General features: G+C 38.4%; 1 protein-coding gene across 1 annotated transcript in view; it reads left to right on the top strand.

Moving 5' to 3' along the window:
* Nucleotides 1-17387, top strand: part of SNX25 (sorting nexin 25) — an 81334-nt gene that overhangs the window by 53000 nt on the left and 10947 nt on the right. The window contains exons 8-13 of the mRNA XM_056489842.1: nucleotides 3354-3485; nucleotides 5226-5501; nucleotides 9645-9800; nucleotides 12082-12213; nucleotides 16116-16256; nucleotides 16814-16927. Of these exons, the coding sequence (XP_056345817.1) occupies nucleotides 3354-3485; nucleotides 5226-5501; nucleotides 9645-9800; nucleotides 12082-12213; nucleotides 16116-16256; nucleotides 16814-16927 (951 nt within the window). The remainder of the gene's footprint in view (nucleotides 1-3353; nucleotides 3486-5225; nucleotides 5502-9644; nucleotides 9801-12081; nucleotides 12214-16115; nucleotides 16257-16813; nucleotides 16928-17387) is intronic.

Consider the following 17387-nt stretch of genomic DNA (forward strand, 5'->3'; position numbering starts at 1 on the left):
AAAAGATATTTATCAGTATTGGTTTTTACATTCCACTTATTCCTGGCTTCTACAAATAAAAAAAAAAAAAAAAAAGGGAAAAAATCCAAAGCAGCAACTGGAAGTTTGGCAGTCTGATTGTATGCTGTTATCCCAGCAGAGAACTTCCTCTAGTGACCCAAATGCTGTTCATCCCAACCATCTGCAGTGCTGTTACCAGCTTTATTTGGGCTATTCATTATAGGTCAGTGTGGTTGTAGTGAATGGAATCTGGTGTGTTGCAAAGAAATACAGTACAGTACATCTAATCTGTGCCTGTGCAGACCTAAATTACCTAGTTGTTCTATGTTCCTGTCCAGAGAGAGGTTGTGACTATCTTTAGGGATTTAACTAGACCAGGTCTCCCCTCTGTAGGGCCAGGGACAAGTCTCTTCTGTGGACACATGCTAGGGATGCAGGTTAATGCTTAAGAAAAAGCCAACTTTCCTAGTCTTAGTCACAGCCTGTGACCAGCTGTGATAAATAAATTACATTCCTGTTGAAGCAGGGAATTGATGTGGCAATCCTAAAGCTTCTGGTTTTTCAAACCCGGAAGCTGCTCTTGAGTTAACGGGATTTGAAGGGTTGCTGTGGAGGTGAATAATTCTAAGATGATATCTGTTAACTGGATATTAGATTTGAGGGTGTACACATGCCCTAATGGCTGTGTATGTGCCAACATACATAGCTTAGAGTCTTGTGCTTTAATCCATGGTGATACTGAATCATAAAATGATCTTTTGCTGAGGATTATAAATTATTGCAGAACTTCTTTAAATCATACAAGGAAGGAAGATCCACAGAATAGCTGGGTGCCAAAAATGACTTGTGGTTTCACCCCAGGCAGCAGCCAAGCCCCATGTAGCCACTTGCTCATTTTCCCACCAGCAGGATCAAAGAGAGAATTAGAAGGGTAAAAGCCAGAAAACTCAAAGACAGTTTAATAGGGAAAGCAAAAGCCACACACATAAGCAAGGAAAAAGAAGAAATTAATTCCCTGCTTCCCATGGCAGGCGGGTGTTCAGCAATCCCCAGGAGAGCAGGGCCCCATCACACCTAACAGTGACTGGGGAGGACAAAGCCATCACTCCAAACATCCCCTGCTTCACACACTGAGCATGATGCCATATGGTCTGGAATGTCCCTTTGGTCAGCTGGGGTCACCTGTCCTGGCTGTGTCTCCTCCCAGTCTCCCATGCACCCCCAGTCTGCTCTCCAGTGTGGCACTACCAAAAGCAGAAAAGGCCTTGGCATCTTGCAGAGATAAAAGCATCTCTGTGTTATCAGCCTTGTGTTTAGCACATAGCCCCTGCCAGCCTCTTAAAAAAATTAACTGTATCCCAGCCAAAACCAGCACACATGCATTTTATGATTTTTCACCTCCAAACTAAAACCCTCTTGTGTCTATCATTGTTGGCATTGTGACTGTAACATAATGTTTTTAGCACTGGTAACATATTTAATAATTCCAGGATAGTCCAGACTTAGAGAAAAATGAAGAAAACATTTGAGATTTCATTTCTGCAAGAGAAGAAGCTTTTCTGCCTGTTAATTTATTGAAGTGTTTTAGTTTGCAAGGTATATATTAGAAGAATTTGTAACACTTTTTTGCTCAGCACCACTGCTTTGATTGCCACAGGGCACTGGTGCAATGGGCCCTTTGTTAGGTGGGAGAGAAGGTTGCACTTGCCTTGCTCCCTGCAGCAGCACTTAGCCCCAGTTTCATCTGAAAGGGGTTTGTTTGTTTGTTACCCTCCTTGCTGGCAGCTGGAGGGGTATGGCTTGGATAATAGAAACATAGAGACCAAGTCACCTCTCACACAAGTGACAGCACGTTCCCCATGACTGTGATTTACTAACTCTGCTATTATTTACAGAGCTGGCAGTCCCTGAGATGGGGAAAACATCTGTTCAAGGGGCTGGAAGACCCTGTTACACTTGTATTTTAAATAATCGTCCTTGGTAAAATGATTGAATAGAAAATATGATGATGCACAGTAATGAGGCTAAATCACAGACTGACCTTTAAATTGCCATGTCTGTGTTGATCTTTTTGACAGCCTGATCACCATTTCTGTATTAAGCTTAGCTTGAAAAAGATACTCTCTGTTTTTCAGTGAGGTTTATAGAGTGAGCTTTTAAAGGCAGATGTTCATATGTGTAAATAGTTTTAAAGCTAAGAGCAAAGTCATGTCCAGAAGATACTGGTATGATAATGGATAAAGAGAAGAATGGCACATGATGGTCACAGGGCAACTATAAAGATGTAAATGAGTATTTCATATGAGACAAATATAATTTACTTAAACACTGCCCAAAATTTGGGAGAGCTGTTTCAGAGAATCATAGTTGACTGCAGTTGTTAAAGAACCACGTTTAGCTTGGTTTGGGAAGGTGCTGATTTTGTGCCATTAATTGTGTGTGTGCCCACATAGGTGGTTTCCTCACCTGTAGCTTGAGACAAAGAAACTGTTTTTCCTAAACATAACTTGGTGGTAGAGTTCCAGAGGAACTAGGTTTAGGAGAACAAGTGGTCTTCCCAGAGAGGGAGGTATTCTGATGCTGACTAGAACTGTATTATTATCATTATTATTATGTTGTTTGCAGGTGTTTGTCTCAAAGAAAAGACCTGGATTCACAAAAACAGGAGAGGATAAGGAAGAGATAATGGCTTTTTAATGCAGCTTCTTAATGGCTGTAGCATCTGCATTGGTACAGGAAGTCTGTATTTAATTTCCTTTACTACTTGATGTACACCCTCCTCATTTAGGAAAAGTCCTGAGCATTATATCACAGAACATACTCATTCCTGACTGTGTTTCTGATAGATGTTTTTCAATAACAGTGGGAACTGACCACTAAATGCCCTAGCTGCCAAGGTATTCCATCTTTCTCTGCGTCCCTGGGAATAATTGAGATACATCTCAAAGCTCTGTGGGCTGTGGTATGGAAACTGCTGGTGTTTCAGCAAGTAAAGAGCAAGATAATTTAGCTTTCAGCTTGGCTCCTCTGCTTTGCAGGAACACTGGAAGTTAAATTTTTGACAATAACATTTCATGAGTGACACGAAATGCCACCTTAGTCCTTTGAAATATATCCTGATCAGGAAGATGTGGAGGTATTTACTATCTGATAGAAGCATAGAAGAATTTATCTTCTAAGTACTTAAAGCTCCTTTTCTTTTTTTAACGAAGCAGAACTATTACTGTAGGAGGTCTGTGTAGTTGAATCCAGGACACATTTGTGGGATGCACAGTGAAACGATTTTCCCTATAAGGAAAGGAGTTAGAATTAGGCATTTTTCCAGTTTTTATTCTTGGTTTTCTCTTCTTCAGATTCTTCAGTTTGAGGAAATTTTGGCCAACCCTTCATACCGAGAGCACTTTCGGATCTACATGGAGAGGATGGACAAGATGGCTTTGATCGGCCTCTGGGAGTCTGTGGAGAATCTGAAGAATGCTAACAAGGTGGAAGAAGTTGCAAGCCTAGATGGCTTTGTACACTGATGACACTGTTTGTTGTGATCTTGATGTTAGAAAATGTCTTTAGGTTTTTAAAACTCCAATAGCATAGGATGGGTTCTAAGCAATTTGTTTTTTTTAACTGCTTCATGTCTGTATTTGAGGATAATATTGCAATTAAAATTTGTGGGCTGTTGTGATGGTGATTTATTGTTGGTTGGTGTAACAACATCTGTTGAAAGGAATACTTGATATGCAAAAGGAGTAGAATTATTTCCCCCTCCACCAGAGAAAACATGCAGGCTTTAGTTGTATCAGTTAATGTGGAACCTAGAAGCACATTCCAGTTGGACAGTCTGTACATAAGCTTCTTATATGCCAATTACAGGTTGCCCATTCAATCCAAAACAATGAAATTGTGTGTATATGTGTTCTGAAAATCTTTTTGGAGGAGAGGTGTTCCTTTAAAAGACCTATCCCTAATCTGTAGCAGCTAAGTTTTTTTCCAGGAATGCCCCACTACTGATAGAGAGAAGAAACAATGCTATGTTGTAATAGTGGCTAAAATACAGTAGGAATTAGAACCCTGAAACAAGGATAGGGAATATCACTTAAAACTATACTAAGTACCCTGAAGCAATGGTGCAGAGGAAGAATTTGTAGAGGACAAATTTGCTGTTCGTGACCACTGTGGTGGATTTTTGGGGGAAGCAATTAGAACTTCAGGATTCACATTAGCATGAAATACAGATTTCATTATTGATTATCAGTTAACTTTTTGTTCACTGTAATTTTATTGCTCTTATTCCAGTCAATTGGAAAACATAAAGCATCCTGTAAACAGAGAGACAAATTGTAGAGTATGAGTAGTGAACCATTAGTACAATCTGAAGAAATGACTACCAGCCAACTCAAGCTAGAGAGTATTGATGAAAACAGTTTGTCAGGCACTGTGAAGAGAGTTCTGTAAATCAGTTTTGATTGCAAACTGCTCATGGTTGGAAAAAATATAGAAATAATTTTATGACCTCTCAGCTGTGATTTTTCTCTTCCTGTTCAAAACAATATGTATGTACATATGGATATGGATATATCTGCCACTACAGGGGCAGCTTACAAAAAGTTAGTGTGTCATGCAGCTGTGGTATTGTCAGATGAGGCAGGTAAGAACTGTGCCATACTGAGGGACTGGATAAACCCTTTTCAATTCTGGCCAGTTTAGGGACATGATAAAAATACCCAGCCTCCTGTATTGGCAAATGTCTCTTCAGTTGTGCTTTTTTCCTCTTCTTGTTTCCTGTTTTTTTCCTTTTCCCCCACAAGCTAATTATAATCATGTATAAAGTGAATTCATTCTATTCAGCAGAAGACATGAGAGCTGATTCAGCTGAGCATTACCATCTGAATTTAAAATGGTGACCACACTGTTGCTCTAGCACTTTTCTTTTTAATGCCAGGTTTTGGAACATAGATTTAAAAGAGTGGGTGTGGAAACTGGCAATTTTTGGGCACAGATGTTTCTTCACTTAACAAATATCCATACTTGTAAAATTGATTGCTTAGCAGAGGTGCACAGGCAGGCAGCATGCTTGATCTCAGTAAGAGGTTTACAGATGTCTTCTCATACATTTGGATAGGAAATTAGCTTGATTATCCTTCAAATTGTGCACCTGGGTCCTGAGTCATCTTGATATTTTCAATTTCTTTTCATTAGTCTTTTCTCCCACTCTCTCTCTCTCTTCCTAGGCTGAAATACCTCAACTGGTGAGTGAAATTTACCAGAATTTTTTTGTGGAAAGCCGAGAAATATCTGTGGAAAAATCCCTTTATAAGGAAATTCAGCAAAGTCTTGTGGGAAATAAAGGCATTGAAGTATTCTACAGAATACAGGCAGATGTTTATGAAACTCTAAAGGACAGATACTACCCTTCATTCATTGTCAGTGATTTATATGAGAGATCAGTCAAGAAGGAGGAAGAAAGAAGTTCTGCTCAGCTAACTCCTGAGGACAAAGATGAAGTGGTGAGTCACACAGACAATTTCTTTCACTGCTATTTAAAGTGATCTGAGAGACTGTCCTGAGAAAGGCATGTAGCATCTTTTGTCCGTGAGCTCTTCTTTATTTTCCTCATTTATTTATAAATATACTCATCTAGTAAAGCTTGTTTTACATGTACTTTGAAATAAAATGGTACAAAATGACAGACTACTTAAATTTCAATTTAGTTGAAGTAGATATTTCAGATTCCTAAGCCTTCTGTATTTCATATCTTTCATTATGCTCCTTAGAAACAGAGAGCAGTAGGCTCATATAAGCTTTTGTATGGGCTCAGCTGCTTTGCTTTTGAGTGAAAAAATTCTCACTGAAACATCAGTAGGTTTCTGCCCCAGACATTGTCTCTGTCTCCCATGCATTTCCTAGATACTAAGTAGATATTAAAAGTTGCACAAAAGAGAAGAAAAAGCAATGTAAAAGGTAATCTTAGTGGTTTTTTTTATTGATTAATTGAATAAATTAGTAGGCCATGTTGGAAGATAAATCTAGCGCAAGAACTCTACAGAGTACAACAGAGCATTCAAAATCTTATAAGCAATAAGCCAATGGCAACTCTTCTTGGGGCAGGTTTTTTTCCTTGGCTTTTCTAAATCCCTCATGTCAGGGGAAGTTGTGTTGCATTTATCCAAGAACATTTTGACAAGACCATGTCTCAAACTATTGAGTGCTTCTTTCAGTCAGGCTGCTGCTTCAGATCAGCATGGATGTTCTTCATTTTACATGTTAACTTGCTCAGAACTCAATGAAATATAAGTTTGTCTAAAACCAGCTCTAAATAAACAAATAAGCAGAATCCAGAAGTGCTGATCTACATTCTGCTGTTTAGAAACATTTTTTCCAGAACCTAAAATTTTTGTATTTACTCCTTAAATTACTTTTATTTCTGTGAGTTGTTCTAGTCTTTGTAGTTTGCATATCAGCATATCTGCAGAGATGAATAGTTATAAATAAATTACTTGCAATATGTGCTTTTAGAGCTTGATGAATCTTTTCAGTGTTTGTTTTTCCCTGTGTTCTTTTTTCCTTGATAAAATATTGAAGATGTGTTTTCTAGTTTTCTCACTGCTAAGTCAGCTCTGTTGAAAGTAGTAGGTATTTCAAAGACTTTGTGTCCTTGTGCTTGCAGTCATTGAGACTTTTCACAATTGCTCTTAACAGTTTTGTCCAGAACATCCTGAAGCATTAAATGTTGTGCTTTCTAATTTCTTCATATGCTTTATTCAAAGTCTAACACAGATAATGATTTCTCTAAGAAAACTGACACAACACTTTAGGGCTAGCTGTACTCTGATAACACCTGCTGTAACTGCCAAAAAGTTAGATTTTTGACATCAGTATTATCTGTCCTTCCTCTGAGTCCTTGGATATGTAGGGGCCAGATATGAAGTCTGTGTCAGCCATGAAGCCTTAAAGACTAATATATTGCCAGCTCTGCTTATAACATTCAAAGTGGTTTGGTTTTTGGTTTGGTTTTTTTTTGTTTGTTTGTTTGTTTGTATTTTATTTTATTTTATTTTTAACAACAAATTAAGTATGAAGTTGTATATCCTGCTTGAGTACGTCTTGAATAGAACAGTTCTAATGGTGCTGTGTCATGCTTCAGGGTCTTTGAGGTAAAAACCAATTATGAGAGTTTTTCTGAAGCTTCCCTTGTTCTTTCAAATTCTGGTGAAAATGCAGTACTGACGAATAACTTTGTGGGGTTTTTTCCCTCCCCATATATTTGAGATGACAACTTAGAAATTGGATGTTTCTGGAGGGGTATGTATTGCTAGCAAATACAGATTGGTTTTGGTTTAGTTTGGGTTTTAGTTCTGCGTCCTCACTTCCTGGGCCACTCTGGGCATCACCTGTGTTAATTTTCTGTAAATTTCACTGCTATAAATAGATAAAAATAGATAGAAAGTGCACTCATGGAGATGAGGACAAAAGGTAGAGCCCTGATTAAATGTGAGAAAATCAAGTCATAAGATAGGAATCTGGAAAGGGCCAGACTGCTGGTTCTGCTGCAAGTGGAACAAGCTCTTTCTTCTTCCCAGTCTGTTACCACTTTGTTTCTGGGACAAACCTCCACAAACCTCCAACTATTTCTACTTGGACAGACATCCCAGGTGGAAGTACAGAGGCAGGCAGTGCTTGCATCCAGCACTTTGAGGGGAGGATCTGGTGATTGCATTGGTGCTGCATGTGTCCCATCACTGAAATAACACATCTGTGTTCTGTGCCACTCACAGAAATGGAAGCCATTATCAGTTTACCAATCAGGGGAAGACAGCACAATCCATTATGATCTCAGCTTTGAGTCTGCTTATTTGTTAAATTTGATATTTTGAATGCAAGTTACTTGTAATTCTAGCATTTTTGTGATAAAATTAGTGATTCAGCAGTGGTTTTTGCTTTAAGTGTCTGACAAGTTAATGACAGAAGAATCATGTAGCCTACCTCTGGAAGCACAGCCTCACTGATTTGTAATTAATTGCAATTCATTGACTGCTAGCACTGAACTTCATATGAAAAGTCTTTTAATTCTTCTGTGTTGAAAGTAACATTTTTGATTGTTTCTTTACCTCCATGCTCCCTAACAAGTGTACAGTTTGGGCTTTTTTTATGGTTCTTTACATTAGCATTTTAAATAACACCCAATATTGTTAATTATTATTATTTGTGTTATTGTAGTGCCAAAAGACAACATTCTGAGCTGAGGTCTGTATGCCTGCTTGGAGGCAAGATGCAGAATAGATAGAAGAAGGAACAGGACATAGAGATAAAGGGTTTTTCCTCAGCCACATAGCAGGCAAATGCAGAGCTGGAAAAGGGCATGAATTTCTTAGCCTAGAACTTCTGACTTCTGCATTATGTTGAGGATCATGCTAGAGGAGATTAGTTATTGTTGCTACTATTATATCTTCTCAGACTTTTAAAAATAAGATATAAGATGCTATGGAATTTCCAATAGGATTGTCTCCTCTAAAACTCACAGAATTTACAAGAGTGTGAGAATTCCTTCTGTTTGCTTTTTCTTCATGATATAAGGATACAGTTTGCTTAGTTGGAATATCATTAAATAACATGAAACCTCTGTTCATGAGAATAGACTCAGCTTCCCACAGATAAATTTAGATATACTCAGTCAGACCTCAGAGATCTTTGAACATGGAAGCAATAAAAGCTGAGTGCTGTTTGCTAGATTTCAAGGTCTTCATGTCTATTTGGGGAAGTACAGTAAGAAGAGGGCGGCTGAGCTATATGTCAGAAGATGTTAAGGAGAATGTCACTGAAAGGTGTGAAGTTTTTCTATTTTTTTGCATGCCTGTAGTACACAAGATGGAAAAAGCTATTGGTTTGTCTGAATGAATATATGTAAATGATTTATGAATTTAGGGTAAGGCATATGTGCTTTTAACACATTTTTATTAACACTTCTAAAAACAGCAGCAAAATCTGCGGAGAAAGCAAAAGGATTTAGTTTAGATTGTTCTGCAGGATGACAAATCTGTTTTGTGAAGGTTTGTGGGAGGCAAGACTGTTTGTTAGAAATATGGGTTTTTGGTTTTTTTTTAGTTCCCCGCTGCCCCATCCTCATTATCTTTCAGTTCAGTGCTAAGTATTTGCTTTTCTCTCTTGCTCTGAATATTGATCATGACTACTAAGCTGTTTTGCTTTTAAAACAAACTTTAACTCTGTGTCTCATTTACACTAAAGCCTTAGCTTAAAGGTAATTTTTACACAGTTGCCATGAGTTGCCAAAGAACTGTAGTAGAAATGGTAATGAGGCTTTGTCTGTTGGGGTTTTTGGTTTTGCTTTGGTTTTTTATAACAGACTGGCATGATGGTTGTAATGTCTATTATACATACATTTTCATCTATATAGAAGTGTTCTTATACATAAAAGAATTGTCAAGTCAACAATAACCCACCTCCTGCCCCATCCCTGGCTGTGTTCAAGGCCAGGCTGGATGGGGCTCTGACCAGTCCGGAAAGTGTCTGTGCCAATGGCAGTGAGATTGGAACTGTGAGATCCTTAAGGTCCCTTCCAGCTGAAACCATTCTATGAATAGCTGTCTCTTCTCATATTAATGCAGAGATTACCCTCATTCCTCTCTTCCCAGAGCCAAGGTTGTGAAGAAGCTACTGAAGAATGCAGCACAAGAATTAATGAACAGGCCAGTTATGCTGTAAATAAACTTCGCCAGCTAAATGACAAGCTTGAGTATAAGAAACAGGCTTTAAATTCCATCTGTAATTCCCCAAAACCCGACAAAAAGGTGTGTACCTTTAATGACTTCAGTTTTTATTTGATTTTTATTTTTGTATGTTTGTGTAATATCCTGTTATCACATTTTGGATGAGTCACATGATTATTTCAGTCAATTTGTTAAATAGAAGGTGAAATCAGAACTTAGTTTTAATGGCTTTTTTCCCATATCTAAAAGCTATTGTAACTAAAATTGTGAATATGTATTGCTTTGTTGGCCATGGAATAGCGACCACTCTGCTGTGTCTTGCTGCTTTGTCAGTGGCAAGAGGTGTTTCTCCCCTGCCTCCCTGTGCTGCCCAGGGGGATGTGCTGCTCAGCTCATGTGCCCTCTGCTGGCTCAGGGGCTCAGCACAACGCCGTTGAGCCTAAGGCATTAAAAACCCCAAACCTTTAGGAGTGACTGATTCCTTTATTAGGAGCTAGGAGAAAGCACACTGTCATCAAAGGAAAAATTCTGAGGGATATGAAACTCTAAATCTCTGGACTAGGGCAAACAAAAACCAGCCTTTTCTCTTTGCCAGGTGGTAAGCAACCTGAGAATATACTCAGGAGAAGCAAGTGACTTGCACGTGGCTTGGGCTAAATTATTTGTGTTGCTATTACAGGCCTGTTGTGCCTATCTTGTGAGGTGTAATGGGATTTGGTTGCAGATGGTACGTGGTGGGTAAGATGAACAAGCAGCCAAGGTGTTTTCCTAAAATCCTCCTGCTAGGGATGACAAAAATATACCTGGATATTAGCCATTGCTCAGAACCTGGCTTCTTTATACATTTTTCTTACACTCAGGGTGAGTGCTAAGATGCTTGTCTGAATAGGAGTTGACACCCCACTCACTCTCTGCTGCCCCAGCTCTGGGCACAGCTACCTCCAGGAGAAAGATGTGGACACTAGAGTTTGAGGTCGCCCTGGCTAGCTTCATTCCCTCTGTCCTTCCACATCTTTTTCTGCCAGAGGGTACTACAGACAGCTGAAAATGTTTGCAGCTGTTCTGGGGTGTCCCCCTTTCAACCCAAGCACTTCTATGATTCTATATGACTAAACCTTTATTTAGTGTTCTATTCACATGAATGTTCTACGTTTCCTTTGCATTTTTGAAACCATAACAGCTATATTCTTTCTATACTTGGGCTCTTGGGGAGATGGGGATTGTACCCCTACTGAAAGTAGTGGGTTTTTCCCTGTATATTTTTGTTTCTAGAATATTCTTTGTCTTGGAAAATAGATATATCTCTGAAACAGAATAGTCAAATGGATCCAGTATTACATAAAGTCTCAGTATAGGGTTTGTAAATGTAACAGCTGTTTACTTATGATAAAATCTTACCAGTTGTTCTGTATTTATTGAATGCTCCTGGATGCCACTGGAGTCAATGTAAGATGATTCTAGAGAAGCCTCAGCATTGATAGCAAATAAAGTTAAATATAAAACTATTTTGGAGGTGAGGTATTTGCTAGAAAATTGTTACATAGCTGTCGCATAGATAATATTTGACATGTGACACGAGACAAAAATTCTGAAGGTAGAATTCTTGTGGCTCTGTAGAATGTACCCCTTTTGGTGTAAGTGACAGAACTGATAAATTTGGCTAAGTGGTATTCGTATTTAAAAACGAAAAAGTGCCATCTGCTTTTGCTGTGTTTCTAATGTCACATCTTATGTATATTTCCACCTTCTCTTGTCATACTGTCTCCTGGCAGGATGTTTGGCTACTTTTTGTGCTTTCTACATTAACAAATCCTTGTTAAAACTAAAAAAAAACCAAAAAAACCCAACCAAAAACCTCAAAACGAAAATGAAATAAGTGATAACTTTGAGTGATTTCTAACATAGCTTAGAATTTCTAGAAATTCCTAGAAATGAAATCTATTCCCAGGTTCTTCAGTCACATGATGTGTACCTGAAAATAATAAAGATGTGTTCATAAGGTATATTTCATTAATGGCAATTTCAAATTCTTATAAAACATACCATATGTAATACATAAACCTATCTCAAGTGTCTTATGCTGGTAGTGTGATAGTAGTTGTACTTCTATTTTAGTTTGAGGGTTGACCTTTAAGATTGCTATATACTGAAGAAGTTTGAGGCATCATTGATTCCTTCACTTGTTTGTTGTTTTTTTCTTTTTTTTTTTTTTTTTTTTTTTTTTTCATTTAATCCACATGAATTGTTCTCCCTCTGCTTTTGTATCTTTTCTTCTTTCAGAACAGTGTCCCTAAAGACATAAAGCTTGTGTGCTGCATAAGTTTTTTCCTACCAATTGTAATGAATAATCTTTTCTCTGCAGATTGTTTCTAAGCTGAAGGATGAAATTACTCTGATGGAGAGAGAGCACAGTGACCTTCAGCTGCACATTGCAAGAACAGACTGGTGGTGTGAGAATCTTGGCATGTGGAAAGCCTTCATTGTCTCAGGAGAGGTAGGGGATTTTTTTTCTGGCTTTTTATCTTCTGAGTCTGTTCAAACTTGCATGAAAAGCAGAAGAAAAATGTGCAGATACTTTCCTTATACCTGTTTATACTTAAAATTTACTTATGGGGGAAAGAACCCTAACCTCTTCTGTTTCCCTAGTGGCTCCTATGATGCATACCCAGAGTTTCTGTTCCTCAGACTCTGTTGTAATGGAGTTATAAAAATTACCTGCATGTGCATAAACAAGTTTTGGCACTGGGTAAAGTAATTTGCTATCTTAGGGGCACTGTTTTTCATGAGAACTGTCTCTTCCTATATTACCATACTATTGCACTTGGGTGCAGTTGAGTCTCTGCTATGTCTCAAAGATGGAGTGCTTATACTTTTTGGGTTTTGTATTATTGTATTTAATGGCTGTACAGTTTCAAGGGGCTTGAATGCCTGGAAAGAAAGTGCTTTATATCTCTCAGTTGAAGAAGTTGTTACTTTTTTTTACTTCTTTTTGGTTTTGTTCTGCTGTTCCATTTGGGCATAGGCAGACAACTGTAGAACGGATGTAAAAAATTGTAATGCTAACAAAAAGTATTACTATCTTCTGGCTCTCTATTAACACTTACTATGAAAGGAACTCAGTGAATGCTTGTTATGTACTTAGTGTAGGCTGGCAAGTAATCTTGACAGTATCACTATGAAGAACTAAAGATTAATCAAATCTCTACTGGCTTGCCTTTGTATGCCATTAAGAAAGTGTTCCTGAAATGAATATAAAGAGTTTTCTTGAGGTAACTCTTTGTTGGAGGAAAAAAGTATGTGCTGCAGAGTTTTAGGTTCTGTCTTAAGCTCTTGCAAGCCAGTGATAGATCTGTCAACAGTTAGTTATTGTAAAAGAAGAAATAAATCCAACAGGTCAAAAAATGTAAGATGCCAGTTTTAAAACCAAATTCTCCATGTAGAAACATCTGGATTTTTTTTTTTTTTTAATGCTGTTTGCAGGTGACACTATTGAGGACTGGAAAGTTCTTAAGTTGTCTTCTTAAGAGTTATTTGTAGCTTTTGAAGCCTGGTCTTAAAATCTGGTAAACTCTGGGGGCAGAAAAACTACAGAATGGCAGCTTTCTGCACACTTTTAATTGCTTGCTGCTTTAACTATAACTTATGAGTAGTACTGGATTAGATAATTAAATATAGGCTTGCATTAATTGTGCTGTTTGCAGCTCCATGCTTCAAAGGGTAGGCTGGAGAAAACATGGGTGTTGTAGATATCTGTGTTAATTAATTGCTTGGGAATGTTCTAGCTGCAGTTGATGATTTCAGGGGGCGTGAGTAGGTCACAGTCACTCTATCTGCAAAATATGTTGTTGCAAATCCCAGAATATAGCTCAGTGATATTAGAGAGAGAAAACCTTGGCATTTTTGTTTAGCAGAAAACCTTTGTAAAAGTAAATTTTGCTATAGATTTTGAGCTGAAAGTATAATAGCCAGTCATTGACCTTTTAAACTGGTCTACTAAATGCCCTGTACTCAGCACTGTGTAGGCAGCACCTGAAAGTGGGGCTAGAAAAGGGTTAGGAAGGCTGGAGAAAAGCTGGATGATTATTTAGGTAGGAGTATTAGAAGAGCAGTCTCATGGCATGGCATGCAAGGTTTGTGTTCAGCAGGAACTCTGGGATTCAGCTCTGATCTTTGGAGCACCTTTTGGCTGGAAACAGTAGATATGCTGGTGGCTTGTCAGATGTGCAGCTCCTCTTGAGTGGGCTGCAGGCCTGTCAGGATAAATGCAGCCCTTGACTATGTTAGAAGGGCAGTTTCCACTCATGAGGAAGTGTTACAGTCACTTTGCAGGTGCTGGGCTGTGTCCCTTGAGAAGGGTAGATTTGAATGAGGAACTGCTCCCATGAGAAGTGGGTCTGAAAGCACTTTCATTTGCTTAATTTAGCAAAAGGGAGAATCAGAGGAATAGGGTTCTCTAGATTGAATTCATTCATGTAGCAGTTCTATGAGATGGTGTCTGCTAACAGCAGAGGACTAGATCTCCTGGTTTAGAAGATCTCCTAACATCCCATTTTTGTGTTTTCCAGTTGAGTCATTAATTTGGAAAAACAAATTGACAAGTACCTAAGATGATAAAAAATTTTGCATTCCTAAGAAGATCCTCAACAACACCATTATTTATATGAGGGTATTTGGGAGCACTTGAAAAAAGGCTGTAATGTGTCTACATCTAGTAATTGGAATTTAGATGATTCTGCACATACACCCTAATGAAGCAGGAGAACTAAGTCCTCCCATTTTGAGAATGTACTTTCATAGGGATGACTCTCTCCTGACAATTACAGTTCAGATGACCCTACACATGCAAAGCCCTGCTCTTGGAACAAAATTGGCATGGAAAATCACAGGCATGACTTAAATCAGCAATTTCAGCACTGATTTCCCAGTATTGAAAAATGACAGCCAGGAGGTGTTTGTGAGTCACCTACAAACACAGATCCAGTCTAGCTCAGGGTAGACAGGGCAAGGACTGTCCCAGACAATCCCAGTTGTTCTGCATCTTGGAGGCTGTTCAAGCATCTATTTCTGCAGTAGTCTGGCAGGAGATAGGCACTTCTCCAAATAGCTGCACTGAGAACCAGGCACATTTGCAGGCATTCAGGCTGGTGCTTTGTATTCTGTCTGAGTGCTGCTGCAGGTTTTTGACAGATTTGTGAAATCTGGGCATCAGACTTGGCTTCCCAGTGGTCCTTGTGCAGCTTTGTGAGCAATGCATCACAGGGAATGTTACCAATGTACAGCTCTGAATAGCTTAAAAATATGAAGGTACATTTCAGCCACATGGCTTTTACAATGGTGATGTTGCTTGTCAAATTATTCATCAATAGCATTGTGTTGTCAGATCTCTACAGGCTTCTCAGAAAAGGTGTCATAATTATATGAATTTTAAAGTTTATTCTTACTTAGATTAGTTAAATATTCTTTATAAAAAAGGCTTTGAAGTTATAATTTTGCTCAAAAAGATTGGGAGTGGTATTTCATAATTACTCTACAGTTATTTGCATGTATATAAAATAAGCATTCTAGAATGAAATATTTTATGTATTTCTTATATTTGTCTTTTGTAATCAATGTGGGTGTCTCCTTAAAATAAGTAAATAAAAATTTGCTACCAATAGGACATAAGGATGAAATTCTCATGTCAATTTTTACACCATATTAAGAAAGTGTGGTTACACTGCTGCTATCTCAAGAAAAAATTGTTTAACTTTGCTGTAGTTTTCCCATTTGCACAATGTGATTAGTTACCTCTTCCTCTGGCTGAGGATTGTCATTGGATTCATTAGTATTTTTGTCAAGTTGTGAGTCCCTCAGAAATAGTGCATGGATACCACAAACTGTGCAAGGAGAGCAGCTCAAGTGAGCAGAGAAATCGCTCTGTAACAGCACCAGCTGTTGCAGGACCCAGCTGCAGAGCTGCTGTGCCTGGTGTGTGGGTGAGCCTCAGCAGAAGCACTGGGAAGGGAGGCTGGAAATAAAGGGAGAACACTGAGGTAAATGCAGATAGGAGAGATGGAGTATTGATGAGCAATCACAAAGCTAGATGGTAGCTACCTAAAAAACTGAAATAATACTCTCAGCTGTTTGATGAAGACATGTCAGAGGGACTTGCCTGCTGGTGGACAGCATGGCAAAACTGTATGTAAGGTGTAATGGTTAGCTGGAGGACTGATTCAGGACTGGCACAGCATTTTGGATGAAGGTTAGTTCATTAAGGAAATTGCTCCATATGCAGCTTGCAAATCCCAAGAGAAGTGTGGGACTGATGAGTTTGCAAGGCAGTCGTCTGGCAGCTCAAATGTTCCACTGTTTACTTTGAAGAGAGATTACCTTAGCTGGTTTTTCTTCCCCTACTAGGTTTTAGAAGAGAATGGAGAACAAGTGCCCTGTTACTCTGTCATGGTGAGTTTACAAGAAGTTGGTGGAGCTGAAACTAAGAACTGGACTGTTCCCAGGAAGCTCAATGAGTTTCAGAACCTACACCGCAAACTCAGTGAGGTATGAATCCTGGCTGCCGGAGGGAGAAGATACAAACTGCCAACATTTGTCAGAATGATAAAAATATTTAATGCTGCCAGTTTTAATGCCAGCCTTTTGGCTTTTAGCCCTTTAGAGCTAGATTTCTATCTGCATATTTCTGGTCTCTGACAGATGCTTATAAACTTGTTTATAATTATTTTTTCCCCTTAGTAATGTTTTACTGGATTAACCCCATTTCAAAATGGTATATGCTTTGCACTGTCATACAAGAGCCTGCTATAAGAATGAGATTTTATGGCTGGCTTCTAGGGAAGTATTAGGAATGAGAGCTTTTAGGGAGACAGAAAGTTGGGATTTTTTTTCACAGTGCTTTAACCTTTCTGTCTGATAGGGAATAGATAATGGTGTTGTAAAAGGAAGGGGTTTAGATGTGTCAGCCCATAGGGGAGGGGGAAGGTGTTTTCTTGAGAGGAGTGTGAAAGGGAGATAAGAACAAAAAGGAGTCTCTTCATTTCTATTCTAAACCACCTTTTCTTTGCATACATTTTAATTGAGCTTTCCTTTCTCCTACACAGTGTTTTCCATCATTAAAGAAAGTTCAGTTGCCTTCTCTCAGCAAACTGCCCTTCAAATCCATAGACCAGAAATTCATGGAGAAATCCAAGAACCAGCTTAATAACTTTCTGCAGGTAAGAAAATAAAGACAAAACCAACAGATATCTGAACAGGAGAACTGAGAGACTGGTGCCTCTCTATTGCCTAAAGAAAGAGCCTTGAACAAATAGGTCAAATGTAAGCTTTGACACTACAAATATCAAAGTTGTTCAAAATGCCTGAAGTTGAGATTAGTTTGATATTGTAGCCATTCCTCTAGTGGTAAGTTAAGTTAAACTTTGATTAAGTAATGAAACCTTTAATTGCCAGTTTCAGCTAAAACTCTTCACAACAAATTCCTTGCAAATGAGAAATCGTTATAAAACAAGAAAGTTGTAAGATTAAAAGCTTTATTCTTACTAGTTACAGTACTTTAGAAATAGCTTGTTAAATATCTTTGTGAGATAGAGATTTTTTTTCTCACACTACCTCTGAGCTGTGACTTAATCAGTTTTATTGAATGCCTCAACACCTCTTATTCCTTAACAAGAAATA

Source organism: Oenanthe melanoleuca, chromosome 4 (assembly GCF_029582105.1).
Source record: "Oenanthe melanoleuca isolate GR-GAL-2019-014 chromosome 4, OMel1.0, whole genome shotgun sequence".
NCBI lineage: Eukaryota > Metazoa > Chordata > Aves > Passeriformes > Muscicapidae > Oenanthe > Oenanthe melanoleuca.